At 37.3% G+C, this 23,296-nt stretch overlaps 1 protein-coding gene across 5 annotated transcripts in view; it reads left to right on the plus strand.

Moving 5' to 3' along the window:
• MEF2A (myocyte enhancer factor 2A) overlaps window positions 1–23,296 on the plus strand; it is a 176,316-nt gene that overhangs the window by 146,440 nt on the left and 6,580 nt on the right. For 3 of the 5 annotated variants that reach the window (XM_061179997.1, XM_061179995.1, XM_061179996.1), the window contains one exon: window positions 20,593–20,719. In XM_061179997.1, the coding sequence (XP_061035980.1) occupies window positions 20,593–20,719 (127 nt within the window). Of the gene's footprint in view, window positions 1–17,121; window positions 17,146–20,592; window positions 20,720–23,296 lie in introns of all 5 variants that reach the window. The other 2 variants (XM_061179994.1, XM_061179993.1) reach the window with 1 other exon arrangement.

The raw sequence follows: 23,296 nt of genomic DNA on the forward strand, positions 1-23,296 counted from the left end.
AGTCCTAGATGAAACAGTAAGGCAATAAAAATAAATAAAATGTATACACACTGGGAAGAAAGTTAAACTGTCTCTGTTCACAGAAGATAATATTTATGTAGAAAAGCATAAAAGAACCTACAAAAAAACTACCAGTGAACAATTGGAATATGAAATTTTAAAATACCATTTAAATATTACTCAAAAAACTGCCTACAAATCTCACCAAATATGTGCATGATTTTCATGCTAAAACTACAAAACATTGTTGAAAGAAATCAAAGAGCCAAATGAATAGAGATATCATATTAATGGGTTTGAAGACTCAATATTGTCAAGATGTCACTTCTTCCTAAATTGGTCAACAGATTAAACACAACCCCAGTTTAAATCACAGCAAGCTTTTTTGTAGATATCACAAGCCAATTCTAAAATATGTATGGAAAGGCAAAGAAACTACATTGGCCAAAACAATTTTGAAAGAGAACAAAATGGGAAGACTAAGACTACCTGGTTTCAAGACCTACAATAAAGCTACAATAATAATGTGTGATACTGGCAAAAAGATGAGCACATAGGTCAAAGAACAAAACAGAGAGCCCAGAAAATAGACCCACACAAATATATTCAGTTGGTTTTTTACAAAGGTAGTAAGGCAATTCAGTGGGGTAAGGATAGTCAGTACAACTAATGGGGCTGCAGCAATTTAGCATCCATATGCAAAAACAGAACCTCGATGTATAATTCATAGCTTATACAAAAATTAACTCAAAATGTATTATAGATCCCAATGTAAAACACAAAACTCTGAAACTTCTAGAAGAAAACATTGGAGAATTACAACATCAAAAGCATGATCCATAAAGAAAAAATTGGTATATTGGTATTTAACAAAATTTAAGTTTCACTCCATGAAAAGGCCCTGTTCAGAGAATAAAAAGACAATCTACAGATAAGGAGAGAATATTTGCAAAATCACCTATCTAGTAAAAGACTTTTATCCAGAATGATACAACTACACACCTGTTAGAATGACTAAAATTACAAAAACAAAACCAAAAAAACTAAAAATGCCAAGTTCTGGTGAGGATGCAGAGCAACAAGAATTCTCATGTATTCCTGCTTGGAATTCAAAATGGTACAGCTACTTTGGAAAACAGTTTGGCAACTTCTTATAAAGTTAAATATATACTTGTCATACTACCCAACGATCCTGCTCCTAGAGTATTTACTCAAGTGAATTGAAAACCATGCTTATATAAAAAACTTATATTTTTCATAATCTCCCAAAAGTGAGAACAACCCAGATGTCCTTCCAGCAGATAAATGGGTATACACACTCTGGTACATCCATACAAAGGAATATTGCTCAGTAATACAAAAGGGATGAAGTATTTATTCACAACAATATAAATGAATCTTAAATGAATTTTGCTAATTGAAAGAAGCCAGATCTCAAAGACTACATAGTATATATATGATTACATTTATATTTCATGATGGAAAATGCAAAACAGACAAGTGGTTGCCAGGGGTGGGGAGAGGAGTTGAATACAAAAGGGGTAGTATAAGGGAATTTTTGAGGGGGTGGAACTATCTGTGATACTGTATTGTTAGATACATGAATCTATGCTTTTGTTAAAACCTACAAAACTGTACAATACAAAGAGTGATTTTTTTACTATATGCCGTTAAAAAAAGTCAACCAGGATTCCAGGGGAACCCAAGATGAAATACAGACCATGATACATGAATATAATGTTACTACAAATGAGTGATATGATGATACTGAAGGGGATGAGGAAGAAAGAGCTGGTCTAAATAACTTTGGAAACTGTTCTGACTGGACACCATAAGTATGGAGACCAAAAAAAATTGCATGAAATCACGGTGCTCAAGATGGTAAATTTGTTACACACATACACACCCTTAAACAAGTAACTACTATACATTGTAGATAAAGAAAGCCAGGTTTCTCGAGAAAAAACTTACAGTTAAGCAGCGTGGGTGGGGAAGGCTATAATGGACCCTGTTTTTTGGGGTTGTAGTTGGAGGTTTCAGTATGAACTTTTTTTTTTTTTTAACATATATACAGATAGATAGATACAGAAATAGATGTTGTGTACACATGAATTCGTATACGTCATATATTTCCTAGCTCTGACTGCTGAGAGGGTCTTAAAACAATGACACCTGGTAACTGAGCACACCTCGCACTCAGATCTTAGTTTCTAAACACCATTCTCCAATAAAAAGAATCAAGACTCCTTGGAGAAGTGATTGATTGTAGAGCTAGGGTCAGGAAAATACACAATGAGCCAGAGGTGCCAGAGTATAAGGTAATGTATGTCAAAAGTCAGAGGAACCCAACCTTTCAGAGGAGCTCCCAGTGGCCAGATCTAGAACAATTTAAGCAAAAAAATAAATAACAATATTATTGGATTATAACACAAGAAGAATAAAAGAATTAAAAATACTGAGACTGTTACTAAGTAATTGATTGAATAAATAAAGGGAGAAGGGACAACTCTTCCTTAGAGAAGAATTCTCATTAATACAGGTAGAAAGAATGAGAGAAATGGCAAATCACCATTATAACACCACAGTGCAGACCTTGAAGGCAAAGTCAATGGATGAATGCTAAAATTAGCAAAAATTTAAGGAGAAATGGAGTATTTAATAAATCTCAGAATGTCTCTCCCCAAATAATCGTTGATTACAAAAAGAAAAATAGTTATTTTATAGTGGAGAATCCTGGAAGACACTACCTTAACCAGAAGATCAAGGTTAACATCACTGGTAATGGGATGACATGTGTCTTCTGATATCATGTGCTAAGAGGATCACGTCACCCCTGTGGTCTTCTTCCAAAAGTCCATGCTGTCTGTCTAACTATGAGAAAATATCAGACAGACCCAAACTGAAGGACGATCTCCAAGATACCTGACCAGTACTCTTCCAAACTTGTCAAGGTCATGAAAAACAAGGAAAGACTGAGGGAACTGTGGAGACCAGTGGAGACTAAGGATACGTGACAGCTAAAGGCATATGAGATGCAGGATCTGATCCAGGACCAGAAAAAAGACATTCATGAAAAGACTGAAACCCAAGGGAAGTCTATAGCTTTGGTTACTGCTACATGCAATTTTGACAACTGCATCCTGTTTCTTCAGGGTGTTAACTTTGGGGGAAACTGGATGAGGTGTGTGGTGGTGTGCTCTCTTTGCAGCTGCTCTCTAAGCCTAAAACTATTTCAGAATACAAAGTTAAAAATACATACATAGAGCCACAGTTGATTATGGAAGATTCTCACAAGAATAACACTTCAGAGACAGCACCTCAATCTGGTTCAACAGTTCAGGGAGCTCATATTTCTCATATTCGTCAACAGCCGTGTGGCTGACGGGGCCTTGGTGCACTGGCCTGGTGTCAGGCCTGAGCCTCTGAGGTGGGAGAGCCGAGTTCAGGACATTGGACCATCAGAGACCTCCTGGCCCCACGTAATATCAATCAGCGAGAGCTCTCCCAGAGATTTCCGTCTCAACACTAAGACCCAGCTCCACCCAACAGCCAGCAAGCTCCAGTGCTGGACGCCTCATGCCAAACAACTAGCAAGACAGGAACACAACCCCACCCATTAGCAGAGAGGCTGCCTAAAATCATACTAAGTTCACAGACACCACAAAACACACCACTGGATGAGGCCCTGCCCACCAGAAAGACAAGATCCAGCCCTACCCACCAGAACACAGGCACTAGTCCCCTCCACCAGGAAGCTTACACAAGCCACTGAAGCAACCTCACCCACTGGGGACAGACACCAAAAACAACGGGAACTACGAACCTGCAACCTGCAAAAAGGAGACCCCAAACACAGTAAGTTAAACAAAGAGAGAAGACAGAGAAATATGCAGCACATGAAGGAGCAAGGTAAACACCCACCAGACCAAACAAATGAAGAGAAAATAGGCAGTATTCCTGAAAAAGAATTCAGAATGATGATAGTAAAGATGATCCAATCTCTTGGAAATAGAATGAAGAAAATACAAGAAACGTTTAACAAGGACCTAGAGGAACTAAAGAGCCCACAAACAACGATGAACAACACAATAAATGAAATTAAAAATTCTCTAGAAGGAATCAATAGCAGAATAACTGAGGCAGAAGAACGGATAAGTGACCTGAAAGATAAAATAGTGGAAATAACTACCGCAGAGCAGAATAAAGAAAAAAGAATGAAAAGAATTGAGGACAGTCTCAGAGACCTCTGGGACCACATTAAACGCACCAACATTCAAATTATAGGGGTCCCAGAAGTAGAAGAGAAAAAGAAAGGGTCTGAGAAAATATTTGAGATTATAGTTGAAAACTTCCCTAACATGGGAAAGGCAATAGTCAATAAAGTCCAGGAAGCGCAGAGAGTCCCATACAGGATAAATCCAAGGAGAAACACACCAAGACACATATTAATAAAAGTGTCAAAATTTAAATACAAAGAAATATATTAAAAGCAGCAAGGGAAAAGCAACAAATAACATACAAAGGAATCCCCATAAGGTTAACAGCTAATCTTTCAGCAGAAACTCTGCAAGCCAGAAAGGAGTGGCAGAATATAATTAAAGTGATGAAAGGAAAAAACCTACAACCAAGATTACTCTACCCAGCAAAGATCTCATTCAGATTCGACAGAGAAATTAAAACCTTTACAGACAAGTAAAAGTTAAGAGAATTCAGCACCACCAAACCAGCTTTACAACAAATGCCAAAGGAACTTCTCTAGGCAGGAAACACAAATGAAGGGAAAAACCTCCAAAAACAAACCCAAAACAATTAAGAAAATGGTAATAGTAACATACATACCAATAATTACCTTAAATGTAAATGGATTAAATGCTCCAACCAAAAGACATAGACTGGCTGAATGGATACAAAAACAAGACCCATATATATGCTGTCTACAAGAGACCCACTTCAGACCAAGGGACACATACAGACTGAAAGTGAGGGGATGGAAAAACAAATTCCATGCAAATGGAAATCAGAAGAAAGCTGGAGTAGCAATTCTCATATCAGACAAAATAGACTTTAAAATAAAGACTATTACAAGAGACAGAGAAGGACACTACATAATGATCAAGGGATCAATCCAAGAAGAAGATATAACAATTGTAAATATTTATGCACCCAACATAGGAGCACCTCAATACATAAGGCAAATGCTAACAGCCATAAGAGGGGAAATCGACAGTAAAACAATCATAGTAGGGGACTTTAACACCCCACTTTCACCAATGGACAGATGATCCAAACAGAAAATAAATAAGGAAACACAAGCTTTAAATGACACATTAGACAAGATGGACTTAAGTGATATTTATATTTATAGGACATCCCATCCAAAAACAACAGAATACACTTTCTTCTCAAGTGCTCATGGAACATTCTCCAGGCTAGATCATATCTTGGGTCACAAATCAAGCCTCAGTAAATTTAAGAAAATTGAAATCATAAACAAGTATCTTTTCTGACCACAATGCTATGAGACTAGATATCAATTACAGGAAAAAAACTAAAAAATAAAAACACATGGAGGCTAAACAGTACGCTACTAAATAAACAAGAGATCACTGAAGAAAACAAAGAAAAATCAAAAAATACCTAGAAACAAATGATGATGAAAACACAACCCCAAACCTATGGGATACAGCAAAAGCAAAAGCAGTTCTAAGAGGGAAGTTTATAGCAATACAAGCCTACCTCAAGAAACAAGAAAAATCTCAAATAAACAACCTAACCTTAAACCTAAAGCAATTAGAGAAAGAAGAACAAAAAACCCCAAAGTTAGCAGAAGGAAAGAAATCATAAAGATCCGATCAGAAATAAAAAGAAATGAAGGAAACAATAGCGAAGATCAACAAAACTAAGAGCTGGTTCTTTGAGAAGATAAACAAAATTGATAAACCATTAGCCAGACTCATCAAGAAAAAAAGGAAGAAGACTTAAATCAACAGAATTAGAAATGAAAAAGAAGTAACAACTAACACTGTAGAAATACAAAGGATCATAAGAGATTACTACAAGCAACTATACGCCAATAAAATGGAGAACCTGGAAGAAATGGACAGATTCTTAGAAATGCACAACCTGCCAAGACTGAACCAGGAAGAAATAGAAAATATAAACATACAAATCACAAGCACTGAAATTGAAACTGTGATTAAAAGTCTGCCAACAAACCAAAGCCCAGGACCAGATGGGTTCACAGGTGAATTCTATCAAACATTCAGAGAAGAGCAAACACCTAGCCTTCTCAAACTCTTGGAAAATATAGCAGAGGGAGGAACACTCCCAAACTCATTCTATGAGGCCACTATCACACTGATACTAAAAGCAGACAAAGATGTCACAAAAAAAGAAAACTACAGGCCAATATCACTGATGAACATACATGCAAAAATCCTCAACAAAATACTAGCAAACAGAATCCAACAGCACATTAAAAGGATCATACACCATGATCAAGTCGGGTCTATCCCAGGAATGCAAGGATTCTTCAATATATGCAAATCAATCAATGTGATACACCATATTAACAAATTGAAGGCTAAAAACCATATGATCATCTCAGTAGATGCAGAAAAAGCTTTTGACAAAATTCAACACCCATTAATGATAAAAACTCTCTAGAAAGTAGGCATAGAGGGAACCTACCTCAACGTAATAAAGGCCATATAGGACAACCCACAGCCAACATCGTTCTCAATGGTGAAAAACTGAAACCATTTCCTCTAAGACCAGGAACAAGACAAGGTTGAGCCCTCTCACCACTATTATTCAACATAGTTTTGGAAGTTTTAGCCACAGCAATCACAGAAGAAAAAGAAATGAAAGGAATCCAAATCGGAAAAGAAGAAGTAAAACTGTCAGTGTTTGCAGATGACATGATACTATACATAGAGAATCCTAACATGTTACCAGAAAACTACTAGAGCTAATCAACGAATTTGGTAAAGTAGCAGGATACAAAATTAATGCACAGAAATCTCTTGCATTCCTATACACTAATGGTGAAAAATCTGAAAGAGAAATTAAGGAAACACTCCCATTTACCACTGCAACAAAAAGAATAAATTACCTAGGAATAAACCTACCTAAGGAGACAAAAGACTTGTATGCGGAAAACTATAAGACACTGATGAAAAATTAAAGACGATACAAACAGATGGAGAGATATACCATGTTCTTGGATTGGAAGAATCAACATTGTGAAAATGACTATACTACCCAAAGCAATCTACATATTCAATGCAATCCCTATCAAACTACCAATGGCATTTTTCACAGAACTAGAACAAAAAATTTCACAATTTGTATGGAAACACAAAAGACCCTGAATAGCCAAAGCAACCTTGAGAAAGAAAAACGGAGCTGGAGGAATCAGGCTCCCGGACTTCAGACTATACTACAAAGCTACAGTAATCAAGACAGATGGTACTGGCACAAAAATAGAAATACAGATCAATGGAACAGCATAGAAAGCCCAGAGATTAAACCCACACACATATGGTCACCTTATTTTGATAAAGGAGGCAAGAATATACAATGGAGAAAAGACAGTCTCTTCAATAAGTGGTGCTGGGAAAACTGGACAGCTACATGTAAAAGAATGAAATTAGAACACTCCCTAACACTGTATACAAAAATAAACTCAAAGTGGATTTAAGACCTAAATGTAAGGCCAGACACTATAAAACTCTTAGAGGAAAACATAGGCAGAAAACTCTATGACATAAATCACAGCAACATCCTTTTTGACCCACCTCCTAGGGAAATGGAAATAAAAACAAACAAATGGGACCTAATGAAACTTAAAAGCTTTTGCACAGCACAGGAAACCATAAACAAGATGAAAAGACCACCCTCAGAATGGGAGCAATATTTGCAAACAAAGCAACAAAGGATTAATCTCCAAAATGTACAAGCAACTCATGCAGCTCAATATCAAAAAAACAACCCAATCCAAAAATGGGCAGAAGACCTAAATAGACATTTCTCCAAAGAAGATATACAGATTGCCAACAGACACATGAAAGGATGCTCAATATCACTAATCATCAGAGAAATGCAATTCAAAACCACAATGAGGTATCACCTCACACCAGTCAGAATGGCCATCATCAAAAAACCTACAAACAATAAATGCTGGAGAGGGTGTGGAGAAAAGGGAACCCTCTTGCGCTGTTGGTGGGAATGTAATTGATACAGCCACTATGGAGAACAGTATGGAGGTTCCTTAAAAAAAGAAAAATAGAACTACCGTATGACCCAGCAATGCCACTACTGGGCATATACCCTGAGAAGAGCATAATTCAAAAAGACACATGCACCCCAGTGTTCATTGCAGCACTATTTACATTAGCCAGGACATGGAAGCAACCTAAGTGTCCATCGACAGATGAATGGATAAGATGTGGCACATATATACAATCGAATATTACTCAGCCATAAAAAGAAACGAAATTGAGTTATTTGTAGTGAGGTGGATGGACCTAGAGTCTGTCATACAGATTGAAGTAAGTCAGAAAGAGAAAAACAAATACTGTATGCTAACACATATGGAATCTAAAAAAAAAAAAAAAATTTGGTTCTGACGAACCTAGGGGCAGGACAGGAATAAAGACTCAGACGTAGAGAATGGACTTGAGGACACGGGGAGGGGTAAGGGTAAGCTGGGACGAAGTGAGAGATATACACTACCAGATGTAAAATAGATAGCTAGTGGGAAGCAGGTGCATCGCACGCACAGGGAGATCAGCTCAGTGCTTTGTGACCGCCTAGAGGGGTAGGATAGGGAGGGTGGGAGGGAGATGCAAGAGGGAGGGGATACATATATAGGGAGGGGAGAATATATATATACATATAGCTGATTCACTTCGTTATACAGCAGAAACTAACACAACATTGTAAAGCAATTATACTCCAATAAAGATGTTAAAAAAAATACATACCTATATATAACAGAGAAGTATACCCCCAAGAAAAGGAGCTGAGAAAAAATGACATTTAGGATAGTCATTTGGCTCACCTTTCATGAACTGGATGTGGAATACCTGCCACTATCCTTCAGAAATAAAAACTATAGGAAGGAAAAAGGGGATTAACCAAGATGGCGGAGTAGAAGGACGTGCTCTCACTCCCTCTTGTGAGAGCACCAGAATCACAACTGGCTGCTGGACAATCATCGACAGGAAGACACTGGACTTCACCAAGGAGGATACCCCACGTCCAAGGACAGAGGAGAAGCCACAGTGAGACGGTAGGAGGGGCGCAATCAGAGTAAAATCAAATCCCATAACTGCTGGGTGGGTGACTCACAGACTGGCGAGCACTTATACCACAGAAGTCCACCCACTGGAGTGAAAGTTCTGAGCCCCACGTCAGGCTTCCCAACCTGGGGGTCCGGCAACGGGAGGAGGAATTCATAGAGAATCAGACTTTGAAGCCTAGTGGGAATTGATTGCAGGACTTCGACAGGACTGGGGGAAACAGAGAACCCACTCTTGGAGGGCGTACACAAAATAGTGTGTGCATCGGGACCCAGGAGAAGGAGCAGTGACCCTGGGGGAGACTGAACCAGACATAACTGCTGGTGTTGGGGGGTCTCCTGCAGAGGCGGGGGCTGGCTCTGTTTCACCGTGGGGACAAGGACACTGGCAGCGGAGGTTCTGGGAAGTACTCCTTGGCGTGAGCCCTCCCAGAGTCTGCCATTAGCCCCACCAAAGAGCCCGGGTAGGCTCCAGTGTTGGGTTGCCTCAGGCAAAACAACCAACAGGGAGGGAACCCAGCCCCACCCAGAAACAGTCAAGTGGATTAAAGTTTTACAGAGCTCTGACCGCCACAGCTACAGTCAGCTCTACCCACCTCCAGAGCCTCCCATCAAGCCTCTTAGATAGCCTCAACAACCAGAGGGCAGACAGCAGAAGCAAGAAAAACTACAGTCCTGCAGCCTGTGGAACAGAAACCACATTTACAGAAAGATAGACAAGATGAAAAGGCAGAGGGCTATATACCAGATGAAGGAACAAGAAAAAAGCCCAGAAAAACAACTAAATGAAGTGGAGATAGGCAACCTTCCAGAAAAAGAATTCAGAATAATGATAGTGAAGATGATCCAGGACCTTGGAATAAGAATGGAGGCAAAGATTGAGAAGATGCAAGAAATGATTAACAAAGACCTAGAAGAATTAAAGAACAAACAAACAGAGATGACCAATACAATAACTGAAATGAAAACTACACTAGAAGGAATCAATAGTAGAATAACTGAGGCAGAAGAACGGATAAGTGACCTGGAAGACAGAATGGTGGAATTCACTGCTGCGGAACAGACTAAAGAAAAAAGAATGAAAAGAAATGAAGACAGCCTAAGAGACCTCTGGGACAACATTAAATGCAACAACATTCGCATTATAGGGGTCCCAGAAGGAGAAGAGAGAGAGAAAGGACCAGAGAAAATATTTGAAGAGATTATAGTCGAAAACTTCCCTAACATGGGAAAGGAAATAGCCACCCAAGTCCAGGAAGCGCAGAGAGTCCCATACAGGATAAACCCAAGGAGAAGCACGCCGAGACACATAGTAATCAAAGTGGCAAAAATGAAAGACAAAGAAAAATTATTGAAAGCAGCAAGGGAAAAACGACAAATAACATACAAGGGAACTCCCATAAGGTTAACAGCTGATTTCTCAGCAGAAACTCTACAAGCCAGAAGGGAGTGGCATGATATACTTCAAGTGATGAAAGGGAAGAACCTACAACCAAGATTACTCTACCCGGTAAGGATCTCATTTAGATTTGATGGAGAAATCAAAAGCTTTACAGACAAGCAAAAGCTAAGAGAATTCAGCACCACCAAACCAGCTCTACAACAAATGTTAAAGGAACTTCTCTAAGTGGGAAACACAAGAGAAGAAAAGGACCTACAAAAACAAACCCAAAACAATTAAGAAAATGGTCATAGGAACATACATATCGATAATTACCTTAAACGTGAATGGATTAAATGCTCCAGCCAAAAGACACAGGCTTGCTGAATGGATACAAAAACAAGACCCATATATATGCTGTCTACAAGAGACCCACTTTAGACCTAGGGACACATACAGACTGAAAGTGAGGGGATGGAAAAAGATATTCCATGCAAATGGAAATCAAAAGAAAGCTGGAGTAGCTATACTCATATCAGATAAAATAGACTTTAAAATAAAGAATGTTACAAGAGACAAGGAAGGACACTACATAATGATCAAGGGATCAATCCAAGAAGAAGATATAACAATTATAAATATATATGCACCCAACATAGGAGCACCTCATTACATAAGGCAATTGCTAACAGCTATAAAAGAGGAAATTGATAGTAACACAATAATAGTGGGGGACTTTAACACCTCACTTACACCAATGGACAGATCATCCAAAATGAAAATAAATAAGGAAACAGAAGCTTTAAATGACACAATAGACCAGATAGATTTAATTGATATTTATAGGACATTCCATCCAAAAACAGCAGATTACACGTTCTTCTCAAGTGCACACGGAACATTCTCCAGGATAGATCACATCTTGGGTCACAAATCAAGCCTCAGTAAATTTAAGAAAATTGAAATCATATCAAGCATCTTTTCTGACCACAACGCTATGAGATTAGAAATGAATTACAGGGGAAAAAGCATAAAAAACACAAACACATGGAGGCTAAACAATACGTTACTAAATAACCAAGAGATTACTGAAGAAATCAAAGAGGAAATCAAAAAATACCTAGAGACAAATGACAATGAAAACACGACAACCCAAAACCTATGGGATGCTGCAAAAGCAGTTCTAAGAGGGAAGTTTATAGCTATACAAGCCTACCTAAAGAAACAAGAAAAATCTCAAGTAAACAATCTAACCTTACACCTAAAGAAACTAGAGAAAGAAGAACAAACAAAACCCAAAGTTAGCAGAAGGAAAGAAATCATAAAGATCAGAGCAGAAATAAATGCAATAGAAACAAAGAAAACAATAGCAAAGATCAATAAAACTAAAAGCTGGTTCTTTGAGAAGATAAACAAAATTGATAAGCCATTAGCCAGACTCATCAAGAAAAAGAGGGAGAGGACTCAAATCAATAAAATCAGAAATGAAAAAGGAGAAGTTACAACAGACACCGCAGAAATACAAAGCATCCTAAGAGACTACTACAAGCAACTTTATGCCAATAAAATGGACAACCTGGAAGAAATGGACAAATTCTTAGAAAGGTATAACCTTCCAAGACTGAACCAGGAAGAAGCAGAAAATATGAACAGACCAATCACAAGTAATGAAATTGAAACTGTGATTAAAAATCTTCCAACAAACAAAAGTCCAGGACCAGATGGCTTCACAGGTGAATTCTATCAAACATTTAGAGAAGAGCTAACACCTATCCTTCTCAAACTCTTCCAAAAAATTGCAGAGGAAGGAACACTCCCAAACTCATTCTATGAGGCCACCATCACCCTGATACCAAAACCAGACAAAGACACTACAAAAAAAGAAAATTACAGACCAATATCACTGATGAATATAGATGCAAAAATCCTCAACAAAATACTAGCAAACAGAATCCAACAACATATTAAAAGGATCATACACCACGATCAAGTGGGTTTTATCCCAGGGATGCAAGGATTCTTCAATATACGCAAATCAATCAATGTGATACACCATATTAACAAATTGAAGAATAAAAACCATATGATCATCTCCATAGATGCAGAAAAAGCTTTTGACAAAATTAAACACCCATTTATGATAAAAACTCTCCAGAAAGTGGGCATAGAGGGAACCTACCTCAACATAATAAAGGCCATATATGACAAACCCACAGCAAACATCATTCTCAACAGTGAAAAACTGAAAGCATTTCCTCTAAGATCAGGAACGAGACAAGGATGTCCACTCTCACCACTATTATTCAACATAGTTCTGGAAGTCCTAGCCACGGCAATCAGAGAAGAAAAAGAAATAAAAGGAATACAAATTGGAAAAGAAGAAGTAAAACTGTCACTGTTTGCAGATGACATGATACTATACATAGAGAATCCTAAAACTGCCACCAGAAAACTGCTAGAGCTAATTAATGAATATGGTAAAGTTGCAGGATACAAAATTAATGCACAGAAATCTCTTGCATTCCTATACACTAATGATGAAAAATCTGAAAGAGAAATTATGGAAACACTCCCATTTACCATTGCAACAAAAAGAATAAAATACCTAGGAATAAACCTACCTAGGGAGACAAAAGACCTGTATGCAGAAAACTATAAGACACTGATGAAAGAAATTAAAGATGATACCAACAGATGGAGAGATATACCATGTTCTTGGATTGGAAGAATCAACATTGTGAAAATGACTATACGACCCAAAGCAATCTACAGATTCAATGCAATCCCTATCAAATTACCAATGGCATTTTTTACGGAGCTAGAAAAAATCATCTTAAAATTTGTATGGAGACACAAAAGACCCCGAATAGCCAAAGCAGTCTTGAGGGAAAAAAATGGAGCTGGAGGAATCAGACTCCCTGACTTCAGACTATACTACAAAGCTACAGTAATCAAGACAATATGGTACTGGCACAAAAACAGAAACATAGATCAATGGAACAAGATAGAAAGCCCAGAGATAAACCCACGCACCTATGGTCAACTAATCTATGACAAAGGAGGCAAAGATATACGATGGAGAAAAGACAGTCTTTTCAATAAGTGGTGCTGGGAAAACTGGACAGCTACATGTAAAAGAATGAAATTAGAACACTCCCTAACACCATACACAAAAATAAACTCAAAATGGATTACAGACCTAAATGTAAGACTGGACACTATAAAACTCTTAGAGGAAGAACACTCTTTGACATAAATCACAGCAAGATCTTTTTTGATCCACCTCCTAGAGTAATGGAAATAAAAACAAAAATAAACAAATGGGACCTAATGAAACTTCAAAGCTTTTGCACAGCAAAGGAAACCATAAACAAGACGAAAAGACAACCCTCAGAATGGGAGAAAATATTTGCAAACGAATCAACGGACAAAGGATTAATCTCCAAAATATATAAACAGCTCATTCAGCTCAATATTAAAGAAACAAACACCCCAATCCAAAAATGGGCAGAAGACCTAAATAGACATTTCTCCAAAGAAGACATACAGACGGCCAAGAAGCACATGAAAAGATGCACAACATCACTAATTATTAGAGAAATGCAAATCAAAACTACCATGAGGTATCACCTCACACCAATTAGAATGGGCATCATCAGAAAATCTACAAACAACAAATGCTGGAGAGGGCGTGGAGAAAAGGGAACCCTCTTGCACTGTTGGTGGGAATGTAAATTGATACAGCCACTATGGAGAACAATATGGAGGTTCCTTAAAAAACTAAAAATAGAATTACCATATGACCCAGCAATCCCACTACTGGGCATATACCCAGAGAAAACCGTAATTCAAAAAGACACATGCACCCGAATGTTCATTGCAGCACTATATACAATAGCCAGGTCATGGAAGCAACCTAAATGCCCATCAACAGACGAATGGATAAAGAAGTTGTGGTACATATATACAATGGAATATTACTCAGCCATAAAAAGGAACGAAATTGAGTCATTTGTTGAGACGTGGATGAATCTAGAGACTGTCATACAGAGTGAAGTAAGTCAGAAAGAGAAAAACAAATATTGTATATTAACGCATGTATGTGGAACCTAGAAAAATGGTACAGATGAGCCGGTTTGCAGGGCAGAAGTTGAGACACAGATGTAGAGAACAGACATATGGACACCAAGGGGGGGAAACTGCGGTGGGGTGGGGATAGTGGTGTGCTGAATTGGGCGATTGGGATTGACATGTATACACTGATGTGTATAAAATTGATGACTAATAAGAACCTGCAGTATAAACAAACAAACAAAACAACTAATACTAAACTTTCATTGGGTTATTTGTATGGAAATATGTTAATATAAATGTTTCAGACATTACATGAAATTTCTAAAAATCTTATATATTCTGGTATAATGTTATAAGTCATAATCCTAGTTATTACTTTAAAATGTATATCTCAGAAATAACTAATTTTCCATGTCAACTGCATTATTATGAACTTTCATCAAATCTTTAACCGTGGTCATTTTTAAGTCTTTTGTCATTTACAGACAGTTCTGGGTGTACTCTGATGCTTTTGTAAATATGTTCCTATAAAAGGGTTTCATCTTCAGGAAATTCATGGAAAAGACTCTGACAAGTACAGGTTTCTGGTACCTGACTGTACTGCTGAACTGAATGAATAAGCATTTTCAGAACTCTAATGAAAAACTGATGAGCTCATAAAAGTGCTAACAAAAGATCAAGATGAAAAAAAAAAAAAATTAATTACATGGGACTGAGTGAACTGATGAGGATGAGTATAATTTTTGTGACTTTCTGGTTGAATTTAAAAAAAGAAAAAATCCCACAAGAACTCAGAGGCAAAGAATATACAAATCAATTTTCACTGCAAAGTAAAGGAGCTGTTGCAGTGGAGGATTACTGGACTGAATGTCAATATTATGACATAGTATGAGTGTGTTTCATGTTTGGTAATTGCAATCATTGTTGCTTTTGTTGTGGTCATCCATGTACAATGCTTGGTGTCAGTCTATTTATCTCTTGTAAAAATAAAATACAGTGTGTGTGGAAAAAACAAAAACAAAAAAACAAAAAAAAAAAATGGACCAAAAGTTTAAATTTAATTAAAAAACATATTTTTGTTCCTGGCAATCTAAAAAAAAAAAAAAAAGAAAAAAACTATAGGAAGTTTCATTTAAGGTGTAGAAATATGTTTATAAGAATTACTAATAAACTACAAAACTTAAGGACAAACTACAAGTTTGACATTTAGCAACTTGTCAGTTATCTTGATCTTTTTTTTAAGAGATCATGAAGCATCTCCGTGGAATTCTTAAAATTTGCCACAGAAACTATTTACACCCTTATCCATGTAAGTTATATTGAAAACTGTACATACACACACCCATATTATTTTGATGTGTCTTACAGTTGGAGATGTGTGAAGACATCTATAACAAAACAGTTGAAGAGCATTTTGCCCACATTTGAAATAGAAGTTTATAGGCCAGGTAGTTGTTTTTCAGAGTAAATAATGAGCTTCCCTCCTATTTTACACCATTGTCTGCTTTCACATTGGGGCTTCATGTATCAGTGATGCTTATTATAAAGACACCTTTAGCAGATTGACAAAGAAGCTTGACTTATTCAAGTAAAATAATAAAAAAACTAGATTGTAGATTATTTCTAGCATATTAATACTTTCTAGATGTGTAGGGGAAAAAGGAGCAATATGTTTCATTCATCTTTTCTGTATGTGATTTATCAGTTCATTTCTCCTCCAGTCTCATTTTCTTCATATATGTGATTTTTCTCCATTGAAATTATTATATTCATTTGAAAACTATATTTGCAAATGATAAACATATAAATTTGTATTATTTAAAACTATACTTACTAAATGTTTGAGTTCTTGTTGTTTCATAACAGTGTGCTAGTCACTGTGGGAAATAAGAAAACAAGATAATTTCTGCCCACCAAGGAACACAGAATCTAGTATAAGATAAGTGGACAAGTGTGACCAGGTAGGGTAGGGATGGGAGGATTTAGATGTAAGTATAGAGTTAATATTCTCCAGATTCCAAATAGAAACTAGTTTCATGATTAGGAAATCATTTTATGTATTGTCACAGTAGCATGGCCATGTGTAGGCGAGGCCAGCATAAGAGCAGACCAAGTTGGGGTAGGAATGTCTTTAAATCCTGGCCCTAGAGGATTTAAAAGAATCTTTCCAGTCTTTTGAAGTCAACTACAGGTACAGAAACAATAAATAATTTATGTTTGTACTCACTGCATGTATAATCATCTCTTTAGACTTCCAAACAACTGCTAGTGTTCAGATAACATGTTTTTCTAAAGAAATATTTTATATTCAAGTACCAACAGTCTTAGTAACTCTCTTATCCCTCTTATGTGCTGAGTGCAGTCGGAGGAAGAGGAATTGGAGTTGGTGAGTGTGGGTTTCTGATTGAAGGGAGTTGAAAAAGATGTAGAAAGTACTAATTCTCTTCAGTGTTTTTATCTAATGTTCCCTTTGTTACACAGATTTTTTTTCTTGCTATTAAATACTGTCCAAACATTTTGAATAACTAGACCAACCTACTGGTACTGCAGAGTCTGGTTTTTCTACTTATAATTGTATATCTTGACCCATTTTATTTGTTACAACTTTTTAGAGAACTTTGGTATAGAGCCTTTATAAACAGTAGCTGTCCATGATGACAAGACACATTAAAGAATTTTTTTAAGGAAAGATACAAAATACCTTTTATAGTTCCCCAAATTATTCATATATTTTTAGAAAATGACTTCACCCTCACAGTTCCTCAGATTGTAACACACTATCTTGTGTTTCTCTTTCTTTCAAAAAGATTACATCATTTTTGGTGAGGTCACCTTTTTTCACAGAGTTAGAATTATTTCATCCTGCATGAGACGATCTGAACCACAAGGGGGTTCCCTGTTTATTAAAATGAATGTCTTTAATTTAACATACACAAACTTACTTTTTTTTCTATCAGAAGATATTCTGTTCTTAAAAGTAGCTATTACCTTTTTTCCAAAACAAATGATTTCTATTGGCTTTTTTCCTAGAAATTAAATTGGACTAAAAATAACTCTCAGTTGATATATTTCTTTGGGAACTAAAACTCAAACCTCACAGAACTGATCTTCTGATTTCACAGTCAGCTGCTAATTAGGTGACTTTAAGGGGAATAAAAACTTGAAAATGTTTAGTTTTTAGCATGGACAGAGGTTTAGATTGCATGAAAGCATGGGGGAAAGGCATCTGTTCATTTTGTTTACATTTTATTATTATATATATATATGCATGCTGGTGTGTTTTGCACAGTTGGTTTCTTTTCAAATAAGGTTGTCTGTGCTCTGTCCTTAAAATGAGAGATTGTTCTTTAACTTTGTGTTCACTCTCACAGTTTTGGATGTGGTTTCATATTGGTTAACTAAAATACACTAGCCAGCTTTCGTTGTGTTGTTGGATTATATCATGTGCAGATTTTAACTATCTTTTGGGGAAATACTTTACTTAATGATACAGTAATGATTAGCAAATGGATGTTTATAGTTCAAGATAAAATAATTCATCTTAGATTAAACCTCACTATTTTTACCCTTAAGAAGTTATCATGAATGCTTCCTTGTGAACTTATGAATTATCTAGCAATATGTTGCCCTCTAGTGGTTGTGGAAATCAGTGCCATTGAGCTTTGATGGGTAGAACCAATATATTGGAGTGTCACTGTTTTACACACACACACACCCCATCCCATCCCCCCATCTTGAGGTCACATCAGTAGATTTCCATGGAGGTGAAGCTATGGCATGGATAAAGCTAGACCAAACCATGTTGTACTGTATTTTTCACCTAGTATTTGACTCTTGAAGTTTCAGTGACCAAATCTGTGAGAACAAATTAAATCCAAAGTAGATCTCTGTCTCAAAAATTCATTAAAATTTTTAACTTGATGCTGAGACAAAAATGTATTCCTTTCCACATTCCTTAAAGTATACCCTCAATAACAGAATCTCAAAGGTAAATTTCTAAGTATTTGAAGACTATAAAATCTAGCAATCATAAAAATAAATACTTGTAATTAAGAAACAAATATATAACCAAAAACTGTAAACAGTCATTCACATTTCTAAAACTTAAGGTAATTCAGACTCTAAAACTTAATTTAAAATGCAGAGCTTTATGTGTCAGACCAAAATATAATCAGACACACAATCTATTAGAATTCGGAAAGTTGTATAAATTGGCTTGAGCTCTAAAATATAATCATGAATGGCTCTGACCCCAAGTGAAATAAAGACAAGTGCCCTGGAGCCTACAGTAAAGAGTCCTTTAGAACCAGGCTACAGAGATTCCTTTAGAAGCCTTGCAATTCTAGAATAACTCTACTTCATGACAGCTCCAGGAGAATAGCTATCGATCAGAAGGAATAAATATATATATATTTTTAATACGAGTTATGTAGAAATCTTGGGCCAGAGGGTTTCTTAGAGCAGTAATTTAAGGGTACTATCTTACCTTCCTGTAGTACTTCAGTTGTCTCAAAGCATTTCCCATCTATTACCTTACTAGATTCTCTCAGTAGTACTACAGGGCAGGCAGCACAATGATCGCTATCTTCCCCACTTTACAACTGAAGAGGTTTGGAGAGGTTAAATGATTTTCCCAGTGCTTAGGAATTAGTGAATCTGGGACAAGATCCAGGGCAGTATAACCTGAATGGTCTTTCCAACATCCTCTAACTTACGATTGGATAGAAAATACAAACTAAAAAGAAATAAAATGAGATCTGGATCCTTATCAAATGATCAAAAGTTCAAATATCTAGATCTAACCAAATGCCTTTATCTGATTACCCTTTGAAATGGTGTTAGAGAAAACTGAATCACATCCTGACTCTTTATAACCTCAAGGGCACTGAATTATACATTTATTCATATGGCTTAGTACCCCAAATGTCAGTTATCAGGCTGTAATTTCTTCAGTTAGAAAAAAATAACCCTGGAGTTATGCTTTAGCCTTCTTGTGTTCTAACCACATGGAACTTGGAGTCTGCCCTGTTCCTCTGATCCTCAGTTTTAGAAAGTGTTCGCTTAAGGCAGTGTCATGAGAAACTGCCCTGTCATACCCCTACACATAGAGAATGGTGACTATCTTAAACTGACTTGATTATTTAATAGTTGATTTCTTTTTTCATTCCCACTGTAGATAGGATACTATGTAGATGCTGTCAGTTGGCAAGCATTTACCATTTCTCATACAGCCCTGTCAAAAGTACTTTATTCAAGAGCTCTCTACTCAAAGCTTCTCCTCTCATAAGAGTCAGGAGACTGTGTCTGAATCTGCCGTTAAAAAACAGGTCAATGTTGGATGATGTGGATGACGGGAGAGGCTCTGCATGTATGGGGGCAGGGAGTATATGGTAAATCTCTGTACCTTTCCTTCAATTTTGCCGTGAACCTTGCTATCCTCGGGTATTTAAAATCTACACATATTTTATTTATGGTAGTTTGGCTGTCTTTATAGTGGCATCAAGTCCTCATTTATGCTAACACATAAGTGTTATCAGTCCTAATGCAGTTTTCTTTTTTAAGGGTATATCTCTGACATCAATAAACTCTATGAAAAAGACTCTAGGGGAAACTGAATAATTAATGTAAAATACGTCCTTTAAAATTAAATATTTAGTTATTCTCATTAGTATTTTTAACGTTTTCACATGATCACTGCTTCAGGGAATAATGACATTCACATCATGAAACTGTGAAAAATGTCACTTTTAAATTGAATGTTATTTTTTAAATATTAAGTTTGAATATAAATACTCACAGAATAACACTTTTACTTTTTTCTTCTCTCTCACAGAATACCCAGAGGATAAGCAGTTCTCAAGCCACTCAGCCCCTAGCTACCCCCGTGGTGTCTGTGACAACCCCTAGCCTGCCTCCGCAGGGCCTGGTGTACTCAGCAATGCCGACCGCCTACAACACTGGTAAGCCTACTCTGTTGCCTTTTGTGGGTTTTATTTCTTTGTTTTGTGCTCAACATGTGCTTTTATGATTCTTAAAAAGTATATTTATTGAAATAAGTTATTTCCAGTTTCTTAGATTCACATTTGGATATGTTAAAGAAACACATGCTACTTTGAAAAAAATTAGAAAATACACATTGATTGTAGAAAGATTTCCCAGCATGAACTTTTACTTACCCCTGACGAAGAAACAACTAGCTGTTATCAAAATTATGGTATGCAGCAAGCGGAGCAAAAGGCTCGGCATTTTCTATATAGTTCTTGTTAAACAGCATCTCACTATTCCAGGCTTTGAAATAAGGTGTTTTTCTGTATGCTGTGTCAACCTACCTTGGGAAAGACTGAGTCCCTTTGGGCCTCAGTGCTCGGGGAGGTGAAGCTGGGTGGCTGTGCCGGCAGGTTGTGTTTTCCTCCGTGTGACAGCCCGTTTGGTTTCCGCTGTTTGTGCCTGAGGGGCAAGACCAGGAGCTTTCTTGTTTCTCCTCAGAGTCTGTCACTCGTCACCTCTGAGGGGAGCTTTTCACTCATTCATGTTTATTTAGACATTTCACTCCCAAATACCCTATTTGGAGGATATATTAGGCAAATTTAAGAATGGTGCAGTGACTGAAGGGGTGCTTTCAGCCACGCAGGCTGTGTGGAGAACCCGACGTGCACAGGTTTCTCTAGATGTGCCATTATAGGGAGCGGCAGAGGACACGTGGGGCTTCACTTTCTCACCAGCTGAGCCAAACACCTGATGCTTCAAAAGAAGGAAAGAGGGAAATAGTTAAAAATACCTTGCCAGTTTTTCAGAGACTACAGTGCAGAGAATTTATTCTTTTGTGATTCTAATAAGGAGACTAATAAAAATCATCTAATTTTAGACTTCAGGGTAAATGCTGTAGCACGGTGCTTTCACCCTGCTCTCTCGAGCTCCCAGAGGGGGGTGCAGAGCCATCAATACATTTGATTGCTGCTTTAATTCCAAGTAGTTCTTTTAAAACAGAAATAACTTTAAAAGGTTTTGTTGAAAAAGAAAGCCTCTTAGAAAATGTCTACTACCTTTTCCAACAATCAATATGAAAAAAAATGTCCAAATCCATCAGCTAAATCTAGAGTAAAGCCAGGGATTATGCATTCATAGAAATTGTTTCATTGTCCTGATCACTAGCTATATGAGCAACACTATTCTAGGGACATACATTTTCTCCCAAGTTTATTCTGGAAAAGGAGACAGGACATACCTAAGTTGGTAACTATGGCGGGGAAGTCCTGAGTTGTTGAGGTTACCAGTTGATACTCTGATCTCAAGAAGGTGAGGAAAGAAGGAAATCTGTGAGCTAGAATGTTCAGAGGAGTGTTGGCTGAGGAGATGGGGCTTGAGCTGGGTGTCAACATTAGATTACAGTTTACTGAGCATTTCATGACAGGTTTTTCCAATATTCAACTTAGATATCCCCCTGTATTTGTTTTTAGAAATGCCATTGGATTTAAAGAATCTTTTTTTTTTAAGTCCAGAAGGAATTACCAAAACATAAAAATGGAGTCAGGTTCTGTCAAAACTGTCCATCACTTAGCATCAATCTCACTCCTTCTTTAACTACATAGTCTTTGCTCTCTCTCAGAGCACCTATTCTGTTTAATGTTACCACGTTATCTTTAACATATTTATCTATTTGCCTTTTTAAAACATGCATCCATGTTTTGTCTTTCGTTAGTATATCAGCTACGTTGTATGTGTGGCATGTGTCAAACACATGCCAGTCAGTCAGTACAGGGATGAATAAATGAGCAACATTTCAAAGAGTACAATAGTTCTGTGTGGAGGAATCATATAGACGCTTGCTTCCTCATGCCCATCCATAAGATCGCTCCCAGCTTCTCCACTTATTCATGGATCCATTCAGCACATATTTATTGAACACGTACTGTGTGACAAGCACTGTGCCAGGCACTGGAAATACAAGAGTGCATGGTTAACAGTGGAATGTAGGGTCTATCAGAGGAAAAGACACAGGACAAACAGCTCTAGGAATAATTTATTACTGCCGTGTTAAGGGCTGCACTGAAGCTTCAACCTGAAGGAGCACGCCTGACTCAGCCAGGCAGAGTAGGGAGAGTGTTCCGGGAAGAGGGAGTACTGTGTACCAAGGCTGGGAGGCAGCAGGAGCGTGGCTGGAGGGATGGGACGGCTGTAGAGTTGAAACTACAGAGGTAAGTAGGGGTGCATAGGCCTTGTTGAGGACTTTGGACATGAGAAGCACTGAGAGCATTGGGAAGCCATAGAAAGGTTTTAAGCAGAGAGGTATCATGACCATATTTGTTTTTTGAGATCACCTGGCTACAGTGTGCATGGGGCAAAAGTGAATTCAAGGACACCACACAAGAGGCTACTATGATGGTCCAAGTAATGGATACTGATGGCGTGAACTAGGGTGGTGGCAGTAGAGACGGTGAAACTTGGGCAGGCTTGAGAGACAGGAGCTAGAGTCAACCAGACATGATGGTTGGTGGTGGAAGTAAGTACCAAGGATAACACCCACAGGTTTCTGGCAC

This window comes from Eubalaena glacialis, chromosome 2 (assembly GCF_028564815.1).
Source record: "Eubalaena glacialis isolate mEubGla1 chromosome 2, mEubGla1.1.hap2.+ XY, whole genome shotgun sequence".
Lineage (NCBI taxonomy): Eukaryota > Metazoa > Chordata > Mammalia > Artiodactyla > Balaenidae > Eubalaena > Eubalaena glacialis.